Source organism: Ictalurus punctatus, chromosome 7, assembly GCF_001660625.3.
Source record: "Ictalurus punctatus breed USDA103 chromosome 7, Coco_2.0, whole genome shotgun sequence".
NCBI lineage: Eukaryota > Metazoa > Chordata > Actinopteri > Siluriformes > Ictaluridae > Ictalurus > Ictalurus punctatus.
In genome coordinates, this window is record NC_030422.2 from 6,285,416 (window position 1) to 6,302,599 (window position 17,184).

Consider the following 17,184-nt stretch of genomic DNA (forward strand, 5'->3'; position numbering starts at 1 on the left):
ATTTAAATTTTTTACATAACTATCTTTTTTTTGATCCTCACATTGTTTGGTCCTTTGGAAGCTTTTTAGTTAGTTAAGTAAACAAAATGCTCTCATTAAAAGGCTTTTGTTTGACCATGTTAGTGAAGCGAGAGTAGTTATTACAAAAATAGACAAGTGTGTTTGGTCTTTGTTCATAAACTTTTGTGAGAGCTCATTTCACAGACAAGCACACACTTAAAAAATGGGAGACGTTACAAAAACAGCCAAGACAAGGACACACAATACAGGTATTATAATAACACTTTTACTATAAAGAAGTGTGTATTACAGCATACCTATTAATATAATAAATGGGTATTGTATATATTTATCTATTTATTTTACTTTTTTTTTAAAATAAAGAACAATACTACGCAGAGAAGAATTAAAACATATTAATAATAAAAACCGTTATTCCATCTCGACCACAAAGCACAATGCTGAAAGTGACTCATCATATTTGTGAGGAAATTAAGTGTTCCTAAACCTGATTACATCTGGAAGGAAGCTATTGTGGAGTCTGGTGGATTTTAAATGTGCTGGAGGGAACAAGTTCAAGTATGTAGTGGTCATAGAGTTCAGATTTTTCCCTATGAGCATTTCAGCTAACTTGACAATGTGTTGCAGCCTGTTCAGATCATTTTTGGTTGCGTGCCAAACCAGACTGTTAATAGGGTTGCGAGATCAGACTCAGCTCCTGTGGTTGTTTAAACTTCCTCTGTGGACTCTGGAAGCACTTCCCTTGCTGAGCCTTTTAGGCAATACAGTCGTCGTTGGCTTCCTCTTTCAGGTTCTCAGAGATGGTGGTTCCCATTGGTTCACCTTCCAGTCTATGTAGACTTATGTATGTATCACCATCTGCGATGATGCTGATGATGATTTCATGGGAAAGCGTTAGCAGATGTTTCACAGACGTGTAGTTGGAGAGGGAGTCGTTGGGGTACAAGGAGAAGAGCAGAAGAATGGGGAGAGCACACATCTCTGGAATGGACCATTGTCGATTAGGGTTCTATTTTCTAGAATAAGTTTGTGAATGCTAAACTTAATAGATAATCGTTTATTTTTGTCTACATGTGATTACTGGTTTATAGAACCCGAGATTTTCCGGACATGAAACGACTTGCTAAAAATTCATTCATTCACTCCAAGCAATTTAGCATAGCAAATCTGCCTAAGGGCATTTTTTGGGAGGTGAGAGAAAACACAAGAATATATGAGAAACTGCCTTCCACACACAATTCCACACAGCTGTGAGGTGACAACCATTCAATAACATCCAGGTAGGAGGACTGGCAGACATCCCAACTCTTCCGGGAGTTCCGGGGGTCTCCCAATTTAAGAAAATACCTATTCTTTTAAGGTGATGCGCTGGCAGTTTAGCTGAAATCCTTGCTTCTGAAACGAAGAGCATTGATGATTATTAATTTAGCTCAAATAAAAAATTTTAAAAAAGACTTTTCCTAGAATAGTCTTGCACAGTTGACTGTAGAATTGGCTTGATTTAGTCCAAAATATTTTCAGACTAACAGAGTGCATTTTGTTCGCTTTCTTTACGGTCTGTCTGTTTCTCCTTTCCATCTGACTCATTGCTTTTTCCACTGCCTCAGCTAAAGCTGCCCACAGCAGTGACCAGTGAACATAGTAGTAGACTATAGTCTACGCATGCCCTAGTGCATGGTCCCCTGTGATGGCTTGTCCCATCCAGAGTGTTCCGATAATAGGAAGTAACTGAAAACGTAAGCAGCAGAGCGTGTTCCATCGTGTATAACCCCATGACTCATTGTACACGAGAAGTGTACACCAGCATTCGTTTGAACTTCGCACTGCTGCACCATCAGATTAGATTCTTGAAGGGTGATTAGGTACGTGTGTTTTTTCCCCACACGTTGACATTTTTGCCGTGTTTTATATTTCTCACTTATCGATTACTTATATGAGGGCCTGTCCTACTTAGTTAAACACCAAGTACTGTCATAGATTACACCAGATCCATTATACATCCAAATTTATACTGGCGTATCACAATACATTTCCAAGAAAGATAGCAACTTTTTAATAAACTTAACTCATGGCAGAGGGCATGTTTCAAATACAAGTTTTTATTATTTATTTATTTTTATTTTTAAAAAATTTTTTACAAAGTATTTACAAAGGAATTCAAATAAAACAATGTCATAAAATGTATCTTTAAGGACTTCCTTTTCCCCTAACAAAGGCTCCAAACCAGTCTAGGCGTTCCCAATTCCCAAGGAATTGTGTCAAGTCATTAATATGTCCCTGCTTGTCCAGAACATAACTCAATGAAATTCAGATGTCAACCAAATATATCACTGGTTATTTGTGCATTGTTCTTCAGTAACAGAAGGAGGAAAGATTGTATTACACCTATAACCAAATAGAAACCCAAGTATGAATTTTGATAATGATGTTTTTTTTGTTTGTTTGTTTTTAGGATACATGAACCTTTTTTAGGGGTAGGGGAGGTAAACTATACAACAGTTAGAAACGATACAACATTTGCTTGTATAGTTTATTTATATAAGCATGACAAGAAGGCACAGTAATCCAATGAAAGGCTGGCCACTGTGTAAATAACGGTGGTCACTGAGAAGCACTGTGGCATTTTTTCTATAAAACATGACCCAAACCCATCTATGTACACCGTTTATTTAGAAGATGTATCTGTAAACATGTTAGGAATATTAAATAAGTCAAATAGTCAAGTCGAATACCTACCTGATGGATTGAGTGTCAGTAGGAGCCAAGTTTTACCCACCAAGTATTTTTATTGATTTGTTTTTTAAAGGGGAAAGGGAGAAAGAACATGCCAAGCAGGGACCAACAGTCTTTTTTTTTTTTTTTTTTCCCTGCGACTGATGGTTCCCAGATTGGCATGGGTGCTCTGTCGGGGAGGCGCTCTGCACTGCCCTCACCAAGCACCCCCACCCAGTGTTTTACCTTACTTATAGTTCAGAGAGTGAACTCCACATGTTGTCAGAAGAAGATATTAAATATCGAAGAAGGAGAAGAGTTGAAAATTTTCAAAATGTGTAGCATATGTCTGTAATGTGTTTTGTATGTTCAGTGTTGTGTCCCCTGACAACCCTGGCTGGGTGGTGAGCAATATGAGGTCTTGTTCAGTTCTGGTTCAGTTCATTTAAGATTTTTTACTTCAGAATTATTTACTTAGAGAGAAAGAGAAACAGAGAGAAAATTGAAAAAAAGAAAATTGATTTTGCACATATTGTCAAAGCAAATCTCTGTCTGTTGGAGCTTGGGTGTCTCTTACATTCAGCTTTTGCTTGAGTACAAAGGGCATTACGGTTAAAGAGAAAACAACTTCAATATCTTTCTGGTTCGCTCAGCCTGTTTTTCAGGTCCTTTTCACACTGCAGGAATAAAACTCTGACTGGAGATTGATATGCAGATATATCTGGACATGGTTAGGCTGTTAAATACAGAATACAGATAGAAACACAGAAATGAACTTCATATTGCATATATCCTCTACTACATAGCTCTTAAATATACTCATATGGAGAAGGTGCTTGTGTTTGGAGATTGTGAGTGTGAATTAAAGGAGATCTCTACATCATGCTCCTCTCTCCTTTGTGCCAGTCTCCTCCTCTGGCCAAAGGCTTTGGCAAACCTTAGCACGCGAATTCTAAACGATGAGCCGATAAAGACGTAAAGCACAGGGTTCAGGCAACAATGGCTCAAAGCCAGACTCTCAGTTATCTGGGTTGCATGGTCCAGTGCTTTGCTCGTCTCACAGTGCTTTATTAGTGCGTGAATCACATCCAGGACTCGGCAGAACTTCACAACATTGTAGGGCAACTGTGTAAGCACAAAAACTCCAACCACTGCCAGCAACACACGAATTGTTGTCCACCTTTTCCCTCTGTTCTCCGGTGGAAGCTCCAATAACTTCCGTACCACATGGAAATAGCAATACAGAATCATCAGTAACGGCACCAAGAAACTCAGCAACACCTCGATCACCTCCATGCTCACCTTTGCCTGGATGGCCATGCTTGAAGGGTACACGGGCATGCAGACCTTCCTACCAGGAAGCTCTTTAACCTTCGAGAGCACCAAATCAGGGATTCCTAGAAAGCAACTAACTGTCCACACTACCAGGCAGAGCTTGGCAGAGCAGTTCCTCTTAAAGATGCGGCCCAGGAAAAGCTCTTTGAGTTGTGGGAATAGTGAAAGGTAGCGGTCCAGACTGATGCAGGCCAGGAGTAACATGCTGCATGTGAAGTTGATGGTGTATAAGGCCGTGACAATCTTGCAGAGAACCTCTCCTAGCTCCCAGCCCTGAACAGCAGAAGCAGCCCAGAAAGGTAGGGTCAGAAGGAGTAGGAGGTCGGCCACGGCCAGGTGCACCACAAATGTGTCCATCAGCGTCCTCAAGCGGTTGGAATAGGCATACACAGCCAGTACCAGAGCATTTCCTGTTAGTCCCACTACTAGAGATAACCCATACACAACTGGTAGGAAGACTCTAGCAAAGGATCGAACGTCCTCTTTTTCACAAATGGTTTCGTAGTCATTGTAGTTGTAGTAGCTGTTGTTATGCTCGTCATAGTCATACGTCGCGTTGTCTGAGTAATCCATATTGTTTCTAAAGTTAAGATTTCTGCAAAACAAATAATATTATTACTTTTACTATATATACTATATTTACAGTACTGCACAAAAGTCTTAGGCACCCTATTTTTTTTTTTTTTAGAACAAATTTTGTAATAGATATTTATTTGATGGCTTCTGCATTTATTATTCAATAAAAATATATATATATATTTCCAGATATTACTTTTACAATTAAATTTCAATGTTACAGAAAAATATTTGTATCAGTTAAATAATAGACCACGTATCAGATAAAAAAAAATAAAAAAATCATCATGAAGGCTGGAGGGTTTATATGCAAAAAAATAAGTAAAATATTGAGTATCCAGAAGAACTGATTCTCCAAGATGCTGAGAAAAATTGACTAATTTCCTTATAAAACTGTACAAATTGTAGACTGCATGTTTGTTTTTAAAAAAAATAATTTTAGTTTTATTTATTTATTTATTTAATTTATTATTATTATTATTATTATTATTATTATTATTATTATTATTTTTACATTTTTCCAAAAGGGTTTTTGATAACACATACTGTACAAAAATATATTATACAACACACTCTCTCTCTCTCTCTCTCTCTCTCTCTCTCTCTCTCTCTATATATATATATATATATATATATATATATATATATATATATATATATATATATATATATATATATATATATATATATATATATATAAACTATTTTAACAATTAATACTGTTAAATATGTTCATGTTGCCACTTGAATTGAATATTGGGCATAAGTCTTTAAACATTATTTCTTTTTAAAATATTTTTTTATGAATTGTTTATTATATATTTATTTAATTTTTAAAAAAAAGTTATCATTAAATGTCAGTTTACTGTATGTTACTGAAAAATAAGTATTACCTGATAAACAGTGTGTACTGTTTAGAGTTTTTAGATTTTTAGATATATTTAGATATATAACGTAAAAATAAATAAATAAAAGGTTTCCGGAATTGAAATCCAGCTGTTGCTGCTTTGGGTACCAGCTGACATAATTCTTAATTCATTGACAATAATAATTCTCTCAGGTCTTTTATTGAGACAGTAAACATGATGTTATTTTTCAGAATGCCATACTGTAAATAACTGTATTGTGTCTCTTCAGGAAAAAAACAAACAAAACAACAAACAATAATTGTTTTCTCTGAAAAAGTCTTCGATATCATCATTATGCCTAAAGTTACTGAGGATATGCACGTACATATCTATTTCATGAAAAATACAGCTGATAAAGAAGGGCATCTCGAGACCTTTTTTTATTTATCTTCTCTTAAGCAGGGAGGAACAAACATTATGTAATTGCATGTTTAAAAAAAAAAATTCTATTTAACACAAGAAAGTGTGCATATGGCAACCAGACCATGTGTGTGTTTTGCCTTGAAGTGTACAATTGCATAATTCCTGACATTCTCTCTGTGCTTTTTTTGGGTCAAACACTGTGGGCACATCTTTCCAAAATTGCAGTGTTGATTCTGGAAAAGAATGTCAGGCTCATTGAATAAATCTGTCCCATCGCTCCCTGTTGAACTTCTTGTGTAAATATTGCACTTAAAATATGGATTTTTTTATTTTTAATTTTTACAGTTAAGAATACTGAGGAGCCATTTTGCATATACAGTATGCCGTATAATCAGGTCTTATAAGTTTAATAATTGGATAAGGGGCATCTGCAAAAGGCCGTAAATGTAATTAATGCATGGATATTGTTTTGTTTTTTAAAAACTACCTCAACTTTCACACTGTGAACATGTAACAAAGATAACACGGACACATCTACGTTTCTAAAGCCGCAGTTAAAGATGATATGTCTTACCTTGTGTGAGGAGCCAGAAATGTACTTCCAGTTTCTAGTCCTGTTTGTCCTGCTGCTAAACCAGTGAACTCCAAACCAGTGAACACCTCATTTTGTGTGGGTGTGCATATGCATGTGTGCGTGTGCATGTGCGTGTGCGTGTGTGTGTGTGTGTGTGAGAGAGAGAGAGAGAGAAGGAAATTTTTTTTAAAAAAGAGGGAGGGATGGGCTCACTATAAAACAAGTGATGAGTCACAATTCTAATTGCAAAGAGGATGTATTTCAGCTGGTGTGTGGGGATTTTACTGTATTAAAGTTTATGTGCTGTTCCTTGTTTTTGAATGGAGTTGTTTGAGGTTTCTATGGCACGCTTTATACAGTGTTTATACAACTGTAATCATGGGTCTGATTTTGATGTGATGGTGGGTAAGTAAGTATTTCTGGTGCTTTGAAGGAAGAATAAACAAATAAAATCTGATAAAAACGTGAACATACAGCACAGACTTGTGCATCGCCAAGAGATCTGTTTACCAGGATGGACTTACCAGTTAATCTTTAAACAACTATTGCAACGCTGTGTGGGTATTTGACCTTATTTTTTGTCCTTTTTTTTAACGTCCTTTCTATTCTTATTATATGTTGTTATTTAATGTTATAATTCATGGGCAGTTGTTCCTGGTTTTCATGTCTTTTGCACATTCTGGAAAATCAATTTGAGCTGAATTAACACATTTTATGAAAGGTTATAAAAACAACAATAATAATAATAATAATAATTATTATTATTATTATTATTATTATTATTATTACTACTACTACTCTTTAATTGAGTTCCATTTAAGGCTTATAACACTGAAACCAGTTATCATTTAATAACTCGTAATAACTTTTTTCATCTTTTGCCATCATTTGTATTCTTGATCCATTTACATTTATTCACTTAGCAGACACTTTTATCCAAAGCAACTTACAAATGAGAAAGATACAAGCAAAAGTTGTTCCAGATTAACTGCAAGTTTGCCAAGTGCCATAAATATGAAGTGTGCAGATGCAGGGTGGAAACTCTTTATAAAACACAGAGCATAATTTCCAATGATGACTTCAACAGTGTTAAACAGTGTTGGGTAAGTTACTTAAAAAGAGTAACCCACTACAGATTACTAATTACTATTTACCATTGTAATTGGATTACATTACTGATTACTGCATGTAAAAAGTAATCAGATTAATCATTACTTTACTTTCATAAGTTACTTTCGAAACCTATCCAACCTATAAAAATACGCTACAAAGTGAAACTCATAGTGCTTTCAGTTATTTTAGCGCACATCAATGTATGACATGATCAGAAAAAGCTGGATTTATTATAAAACTTGCCTCAGGTGTTGTCACTGTTTGTTGGACTACCAGACAGATAAAATATAAAACTTTTATAACTAGGCTAGTTTGGTGTCGCTAGCCAAGCTGAAGCACAGCTAAGCTATCATTGTATGGGTTTAGCTGCTACAGTGCTACGCAGAGTACATTATCTTTCCTTCTGCTCTGCTCATATCATGTTCACATAAACTGGAACTCATATAGACATTTATACGCCTTGATGTCCTGCTCAGCATCAGAGGATGTTACTGTTTCAGTTTCAGCACCTTTACTTGTTTAAAAAAGAACTCCTTTTTTAATCTATTTTTCCTCACACTGACTGTGAGCTAGTGTTTGGCAGAATTGGGAGACTGTCAGACAATAAGACACGAGTATTTCCACATATTTTCCTGTAAATCCTGTCTGATTGGTCTCACCTCCGTTCACTGAAGGTATAAAATGACAACACTGCCGTGTCTTCTTTTACTGACGTTCAGTTACGCGGTGACAAACCGCTCCAAGTGGAGAATTATTCTCCACTATAGTGCTAAAGAATTTATACTTTGTAACTTTGATGTTAAGACATGTATAGACAATGAATTGACGTACCGTATGTGCACATTTTTAGAAATGCATATGCGTAGTTTTACTCTAGATGAAAACTGATACATGATTCAATACATGTAGATACTGTATATTCCTATATCTATGAAGATTTGATATTTATTATAGAATTATATCTTTTATATGGTATTTATATGCATAGCTACAGCTGCCATTTTTCCAATGTTTTTTTTTTTGTCTTATACAAGAGTATCACTTCTGTATTATGTGCAACTGTCATGCTTTGTGTTTACTTGAAAGTTTCCAATTGATTTCGCTTTCTCAGACATTATGGGAAATGAGTTGTGTAAAAATTTTTAAAGCTGAACTCTGCTTTCCTGGTATAAAGTTTTACCGCCACCACCCAGACACCAGATATAGAAGACACGGCTCACCGCCTACACACTCTCCATTTACACTTAAATGCAGATTAAGGAAACTTTAACCAGCTATGACTAGAGATTATCTGTGCTACTCACAAGATGAGCATTGTAATAATCTGAAAAAGCAGATTTCAGATGGGAGGCGATGCTTTGCCTCATCTCCTGTCATGACATGGTCTTCACAGATCCAGGGTTCCTGTTTCGGGGTGAATGTGTGTGTGTGTGTGTGCCCTGCAAATGAACTGACATCCCACCCAGGATGTATCCCTCCTCAAACCCAATGTTCCTGGAATAGACTCTACACCCACTGTGAGCCTGATCAGGTTCAAGTGGATAATGAAAGTCTGTAAAATTTCAGATGTTTTCAGAAGAAATTTATTCATAACAATTTTGAGAAATAGAGACTCTGTCAATGCTATTAAATGCAATCCCAAACACATTCTTCAGAATTCAAGATATTGCATAATTACTGGCACTTGGTGGTCACTTTTGGTAATACACAGAAAAGCACCTATAATATATCAGGAAAAGGTTAATGGCCAATTAAGTAAATACTGTATGTGCTTTATTAACAGAGGAGTAGGTCATTCTGAACCTAATCTTGACTATACATTTTGTATATATTCATACTGTGTAAAATTTACGTCTTATGAGGTTTATAAAAAATCTGAAGGTAAAACAAAAAAATCTGATTATACTGATCATTAAAGATTGTAATGTCTTAGTCATCCAAATCTTCTATTTGTCCACCTGATCTAAAAATAAAAAGATAAACAAAAAGACAATGGGTCAAATTCTAAATCTCACTTTAAATGACATTATATGCCAAAGGTTGTGAACACCTGACCATCACACCTATATGTGGGTCTTTCTCAAACTGTTGTCAGTGCCTGGCCTCACTAATGCTATTATGGCTAAATAATAATCACAAATCCCAACAGTTACACCCCAAACTCTAGTGGAAAACCTTCCCAGAAACTTATTATAACAGCAAACAGGGACTAAATCTGTAACGGTAGTGGGGGAAATAAGTATTGAACGCGTCATTTTTTTCATTAAACATATTTCATATGAGGTTATTCACATGAAATTTTCACCAGATTTTGGTATTAACTCAAGAAATCCAGAAATATAAAGAATTCACAACATTAAAGTCTGTAAATGAAGTTCTGTGTAATAAAGAGGAATGACACGGGAAAAAAGTACTGAACACACTAACTGAAATGTATTTAATACTTAGTGGAGAAGCCTTTTTTTGTAATGACGGCTTCAAGACACTTCCTGTATGAAGAAATTAATGTTCCGCAGTATTCAGGTGTGATTTTGTCCCATTCTTCTAAACATATTGTCTTTAAATCTTGTTCAATTGGATCCGAGTCAGATGATTGACTGGGCCATTCTAATACCTCAATTTTTTTTTCTCTGAAACCAGTTGAGAGTTTCCTTTGCTGTGTGCTTTGGATCGTCGTCCTGCTGGAAGTCCACCCACGTCTCATCTTCATCATCCTGGTGGATAGCAGCAGATTCTTCTCAAGAATCCCCCGGTAAAGGGATCCATTCATCGTTCCAATTATATGAACTCTGCCAGTACCATGTGATAAAAAACAGCCCCACACCATGATGATTCCACCTCCAAACTTCATTGTTGGTGTAGTGTTTTTAGGATGATGTGCAGTGCCATTTCTTCTCCAAACATGGTGTGTGCTATGACAGCCAAAAAGTTAAATTTTGCTCTCGTCTGACCAGACTACACTCTCCCAGTGTTTCATAGGTTTGTCCAAATGAGTTGTAGCAAACTTTAAATGAGTTTCGACATGCCTTTTCTTTAGTAATGGAGCCTTGCGTTGTGAGCGTGATCAGTGGAGTGCATTGCCTATTGTTTTCTCTGTGACGATGGCACCTGCTGCCTCCAAGTGTTTCTGGAGCTCTTTCCGAGTGGTCCTTGGCTCTTGGGCTACACTTCTGACTATTCTTCTGACTCCCTGATCAGAAATCTTGCGAGAAGCTCCTGTCGGTGGCCGGTTGATGACGGAGTGATGATGTTTCCACTTGCAGGTAATGGCCCCAATGGTGCTTACTGGAAGATTCAGAAGTTTTGAAATACGTCTGTATCCGATTCGATCAGTATGTTTCGCAACAATAAGATTGTGAAGGTCTTGGGAGAGCTCTTTGCTTTTACCCATCATGAGATGTTTCTTGTGTGACACCTTGGTAATGAAAAGCCTTTTTATAGACCATCAATTTACTAACCCAGGTGATATTAATTTGCACAGATAGGGGGTATAATTACTTACGGATTTCGGTTGGTACCTTGCCTTGGAGAACTGCTTTTTCTTAGTGTGTTCAATACTTATTTCCCGTGTCATTCCACTTTATTACACATAACTTTATTTATGGAATTTAATGTTGTGAATTCTTTAAATTTCCAGATTTCTTGAGTTAATACTGATGTCTGGTGAAAATTTCACGTGAATAGCCTCATTGGAAATATATTTACTGAAAAAAATAAAATGTTGACACGTTCAATACTTATTTCCCCCACTGTAGAGTATGAGTGTGATAGTCAGGTGTCCACAAATGCCACAAAACACATTTTCTAATTGACATGTTATGCTCATATTTAAGGGCATTATAACTTCTTTTTAATTCATCCACATTTTAAAAAGCTTTTGTTACTGACATTATATACTCTTGATTGAACCTAATGTTTTTTTTACATAGATGTGAATCAAAAAGGCTGAAACAAACCTTTCCTTATCCGTTGTAACATAACTGAGAACAGAGAGTACTCCTGGTGGTTGTGGTTTCTTCACCTTCTTTCTCTAATGTCCATCAGACAAGTAAAAAAGACTTAGCTGAACATTTTTTTATGTCATCTGTGTCTTGTAATCTAATTCATGTTGCTTCTTAATTTGCTTTGCTGATAAATAAAGAAGATTAAGAGAGGATTGTGAGTACCTTTGGAGCGTTTTCTGTAGGAGACATCTGTTTATTACGTGGCTGGTGGTGCTTTAGGAGTGGTTTTACAAGCTTGGTCTTCTTGTCCTTTGACCTTCTTTGCCTCTTGGTGTGAGAGTTCTGAGAATAAGGGATATATGGTTTGGAGACAGGTGCATTAATCTCTACTGGTATGATGTTTTCTTTGTTAATAGGCTTGGAGCAACATTTCACAATTCTTGTGGCATATGGGGTTGTTGTTGTAAAACATTACAACAGTCACAAAAAAACTTCTGAAACAAACAAACAAAAACCCCTGTAAGGACTGATGAACAGTTATATCAAGAAAAGAAAGTAAGGAGATATAAGAAATAATTATGAAAACTAATCTTGTATCTACATTTTCTGGGGTATGTTCAGGACTTGTATGTTACATCATACAATTGTCAGATTCAAAACTATCTCTCAGATGGATCAGTCTGATATATTGGTCCTGATCTATCGGCCAATCAAGGACAACCAGTCCAGTATATTTGCAAATTTATAACAATTAACTTACTTTGTAAATGTTACATAGGTTAAGATTAGGGGTGTGGTTAGCTCATAACTGTGAAATAAAATTTAAAACCAACCACATCACGCTTGATCGTTCAAATCTACGTGAATTTCATGTGCGATCAGGTTGGATTGCCACATCATACATAGATCGTACGTAGCATGGCGGTTACCTTGTTTCATAGTATTTCGAGCGCAGAGGAATCTGACATGATTTAACACCGCCATGACCCTGACCAGCATAAAGTGGTTACTGACGATGAATGAATGAAGAGAACCTTGAAATAGTTTCTGTCAATTTTAGCCCATTTGTAGCTTGAATGAGTAAATTTGTATCTATTTTGATGTTTTACCATCTAATTCCTAGGCAATTTCACTTGCCAGTCAAAATCATTCCAATTAATCACAAGGTTTCTATTGGATTCAGGTATGAGGATATTCCAGTGTTCTGTAATGCTTGTTGAACATGTGACACACAAATTGGGGCCAATGCACCCTACTGTTGTCATCCTAGAAAGGGTTGATATTGTGTTTTGTCTGGACATACTGTAATGCCTAAAGCTAGAGAATTCTGAGGAATTTGGTCACAAACCATGCTAAAGGAGTTCTGCCAGTATATTTGAAAACAAAAGGCATAGCTCTATTTCAGAACAATTAACTAGTGACATGGTCTAGCTTACACGTGTTTCCTTTCCATCCAGTGCCGTCTGTGGTAAAGGCATGTAAAGAAAAGAGAAGATGGAAGAGAGTAATCAAAAACATTTCTTAAAACACTCAGTTTGGTTGAAAGTTGAAGAATTGGACTATTCCGGGACTTACACTTAGTGGGGAGAGGGCTCCCGCATTGTGCTTTTTTTTCTTCTTTTCTGCATGTCGACGCAGTCGCGGTCTGTAGTTCTAAGATGAAAGTCAGATGGTGATATAAATAATGAAAGCCACAGCAAATAAAATAACAAAGCTTGTAGTTTACAGCCATATCAAAATATAGTGCTGAACTGGTATTTTCCCTGATTTCATCGCACTCTCCGTAACTTAATTCAAAAAATGGAACTTTCATATATTCTAGATTTGTTACACATAAAGTGAAATATTTCAATCCTTTTTTTTTGTTTTAATCTTGATTATGGCGTACAGCTCACGGAAATCAAAAATACAGTATCTCAAAATATCTGAATAAAGAATTCATAATACAGAAATGTCGATCTGAGAAGAGCTCTAATCAGTTAATTAACTCAAAACACCTGCAAAGTTTTCCTGAGGCTTTAATTTCTCAGTCTGGTTCAGTACACAACTGCAATCATTGGGAAGATGAAAGTAAATGTTGCATTTCATTTGGAAATCATTTCCCAGAGTCTGGAGGAAGAGTGGAGAGAGACAGAATCCAAGTTGCTTGAAGCCCAGTGTTAAGTTTCTACAGTCAGTGATAATTTGGGTTGCCATGTCATCTGCTGGTGTTGGTCCACTGTGTTTTCTCAAGTCGAGAGTCGATGCAGCGTCTACCAGGAAATTTTAGAGCACTTCATGCTTCCATCTGCTGACGAGCTTTATGGAGATGCTGATTTCCTTTTCCAGCAGGATTCGGCACCTGCCCACAGTGCCAAAACTTCTAGTAACTGGTTTACTGACCGTGGTGTTACTGTGCTTGATTGGCCAGTCGACTCGCCTGACCTGAACCCCATAGAGAATCTATGAGAGACACCAGACCCAACAATACAGACGAGCTGAAGACCGCTATCAAAGCAACCTGGGCTTTCAGAACACCTCAGCAGTGCCACAGGCTGATTGTCTCCATACCACGCCACATGCAGTAATTTGTGCAAAAGGAGCCCCGAGTGCATAAATTAACATATTTTTCAGAAGGTCGACATTTCTGTATTATAAATGCTTTATTCTAATATTTTGAGATACTGGATTTTGATTTCCATATATATCTTGAGCTTCAGATCACAGACTGATGACGAGCCAGCAAAGCCCCCCTACATTATAACACCACCACCGCGATGTTTACTGTTGGTGATGTTATTACTGTGGAATGCTGTGTTAGCTTTACGATAGATGTAACAGAACCCATGTCTTCTAGGATGTTCCACTTTTGACTCATCAGTCTCCAGAACATTCAAAAGGCTTGGGCGTCATTAAGGTGTTTTTATTTTTTTGGCAAATAGGAACCAGCCTTTATGTTCCTCTTGGTTAGCATTGGTCTGTTTGTAATGGTAAAATCATGAATGCTGACTTTATCTGGTTGAGTGAATGAGGGATACAGTTCCTTAGATGTTTGCTTGGGTTCTTTTGTGACTTCTTAGATAAGTGTGAGCTCTTGGAGGAATATTGTTAGGCTGGCCACTTTTGGGAAGACTTACCACTGTTGCAAGTTTTTTCCACTTGAAGATAATGGCTCTCACTGTGGTTCACTGGAGACTTAGAAATGGCTTTGAAACCCTTTCCAGACTAATATTCAATTCCATTCTATTATATTTTATTTTTATAGCACTATTAACAATGTATATCTTCACAAGTTAAGCATTAGAATAATTTCCCAAGCTGTCATACCATCAGCATGATGTCAGGGTTCTGATATTTTTGTTCCAGCCCAAGCACTTCTGCCTGCCAAGGATACACACAAGTCAAGTCTTCACAAATCCTTTATAATACTTTACATAGTTGTATCACTTATACTAATAACAACTAAGTTTAAAAAAAAAAAAAAACTGATCTAAATTATAAAATTATATGTGTGATTGTATCCTGTGATGGATTGGCAACCCATCCAGGGTGTCCCCCTCCTTGTGCCCCATGCTTCCTGGAATACGCTCCAGGTTCATGGACTCAGTAAGGATAAACAGTACAGAAAACGGAAGATTGACCCCCCCCCCCCCCCCCCCCCCCGTATTTTTAAATAAAAGCTGTAGTTTTCATTAGTGAACAGCCAAAAGTTCAAATAAGATAGATATAACTATTTTTGTGTGAACATTTGATACGTACCAATATATAAATACATACCCCAAACACCCACTCACCCAACACACACACACAAAAAAAATTCCTGACACCCCTCCTACTTTAAGAGCCTGCTGAATCCCTGGTACACAGCAACTAAGAGCAGATAAGGATCCAGTAGAAAAAGTTCAGCTCTTACCTCATCCTGTTGCATTGCCCCAGGTCCAGTCATTGAGACTGGAACTAGTTTGGCCCTCTGAAGCTCTGTATGGCTCTCATTTCTTCCCCATAACCAAAGAAGAAGAGAGAGAACCCCAACACCATAGGCAGCACTCTCCCAGCCATATTGAAGCCTTAAGCTAAGAAAAACACTGCAGTCCTGTTTTATACTCGTCCACGTAATCACTTCCAGATGCAGAAAGCTGGAAAGGAGAAATAAACAGCCACACTCGTCCAGAGAAACTCTTATGAAAACATATTTTGCTAGATGGGATTGGTTTGCGGCACTCGGTTTCTTTCCTTCACAAGAAACTTCCTCTCAGTTGACGTTGTGCAGTAACATAAACAACATTCCCACAAGTTTTCCATAAGGTTTATGTTAGGATGCTCTGTCATCAAGCTCAAGACAAAATGCCTGTTGGCCTGATTAATTTAACTTACACATTTATCTGCAGGAATTTATTTAATTTATTTTTTATTATTTTTATTCTTTTATTTTTTTTATTTATTTATTTATTTTTAAACGTAGAAGTGCAGCGTGGTGGCACACCACATAGTATTACTGTCTCACAGCTCCAGGGTGCCTGGATTGATCCTGAGCTGTGATTACCATTAGTTTCCGTGTATGTGCTTCCCGTGCGCATGTGTGTTTCCTCCCATCTCCCAAAAACATGCTAATAGGTGTAATGCCTACACTAAATTGCCCCTTGATGTTAATGCGTGTCGTGTTCCTGGAATAGCCTCAAGATCCACAGTAATTCTGACCAGGATAAAGCACTTACTGAAGAATTTCCTTCAAATAAGAGCATGTCCTTTTAGACTTTTTGCAAACATGGATATATTCTGTGTGCACTCATCCTTAATGGAGTGGGATTAAGAATCTTAAAAGGGTTATCGACATACAGAATGTAATGCATTCATTTGATCTCATATGAATAATCCCCAGTGAAGATAAAGTGTTTCTGCTGTTAAAGTGTTTTCCCACTGAAGCATTGACACATTTGATTTGCAGCACCCAGATTAATTTCAAGAACTATGAACTTTTAGTTTTGGGTGAATTTCACACTGAGGGAGTATAGCAAGGAGTGGACTTTGGCAGCCTGTGTCTGTTATCCGAATCAGCTGATTGCATATTCATGTGAATTGGCTTAGTGAGGCTGGACAGTCCATGCAGATTTATTTGTAATTATTATTTCATATCATGTGTTCCATACCTGGCTATGAATAACCTTAGCACATTTCCCTAAACATAATAAATCTCGTATTGTAAAGAACTTCAAAGTGCCGCAATTACCACTGGCAGTATGATTTTATGATTATTTTAGCATTATTGGGAATCCTACTCTGGTGTTGCATGTAAGAATAGAGTTAACATTAAACAGAACTGTTTATCACAAACCACTGCTAAGCCAGAAGAACATTAAGGCTCGTCTGAATTTTGTCAAAACACACCTTGGGGGTCCTTTTGGGAGAATGTTCTGTGGACTCATTAGTCGAAAGTGGAACTGTTTGGAAGACAGGGCTCCCATTACATCTGGCGTAAACCGAACATTGAATTCCATAAAAAGGATATCATACCTATGGTCAAGCATGGTGGAGGAAGTGTGATGATGTGGGGATGCTTTGGTGCTTCAGGGCAACTTTCAATAATTGAGGGAAACATAAATTCTGCTCTCTACCAGAAAATCCTAATGGAGATTGTCCAGTCTTCAGTCCATACGTTGAA

At 37.0% G+C, this 17,184-nt stretch overlaps 2 protein-coding genes across 4 annotated transcripts; both read right to left on the minus strand.

Moving 5' to 3' along the window:
- Positions 1-308: 308 nt before the first annotated feature.
- ackr4a (atypical chemokine receptor 4a) lies at positions 309-6,657 on the minus strand. 3 transcript variants are annotated; one of them, XM_053681577.1, is made up of 3 exons: positions 6,490-6,657; positions 4,036-4,663; positions 309-1,416 (listed from the first exon to the last, which is right to left on the minus strand). In XM_053681577.1, exons 1-3 carry the CDS (start codon positions 6,615-6,617, stop codon positions 1,369-1,371), a joined length of 804 nt encoding a protein of 267 aa, XP_053537552.1. In that variant the 5' UTR covers positions 6,618-6,657; the 3' UTR covers positions 309-1,368. The 3 variants fall into 3 exon arrangements, with proteins under 3 accessions (XP_053537552.1, XP_017327391.1, XP_017327390.1); XM_017471902.3 differs by lacking the exon at positions 309-1,416 and adding an exon at positions 2,101-3,948 and having other exon boundaries at positions 6,490-6,653; XM_017471901.3 differs by lacking the exon at positions 309-1,416 and having other exon boundaries at positions 2,101-4,663; positions 6,490-6,651.
- Positions 6,658-9,169: 2,512 nt separating this feature from the next.
- Positions 9,170-15,734, minus strand: LOC108267632 (uncharacterized). Its single transcript, XM_017471904.2, has 7 exons — positions 15,439-15,734; positions 14,853-14,906; positions 13,122-13,199; positions 12,983-13,009; positions 11,769-11,888; positions 11,559-11,632; positions 9,170-9,565 (listed from the first exon to the last, which is right to left on the minus strand). The coding sequence occupies exons 1-7, from the start codon at positions 15,469-15,471 to the stop codon at positions 9,532-9,534; spliced, it is 420 nt and encodes a 139-aa protein (XP_017327393.1). The 5' UTR covers positions 15,472-15,734; the 3' UTR covers positions 9,170-9,531.
- Between the last annotated feature and the right edge of the window lie 1,450 nt (positions 15,735-17,184).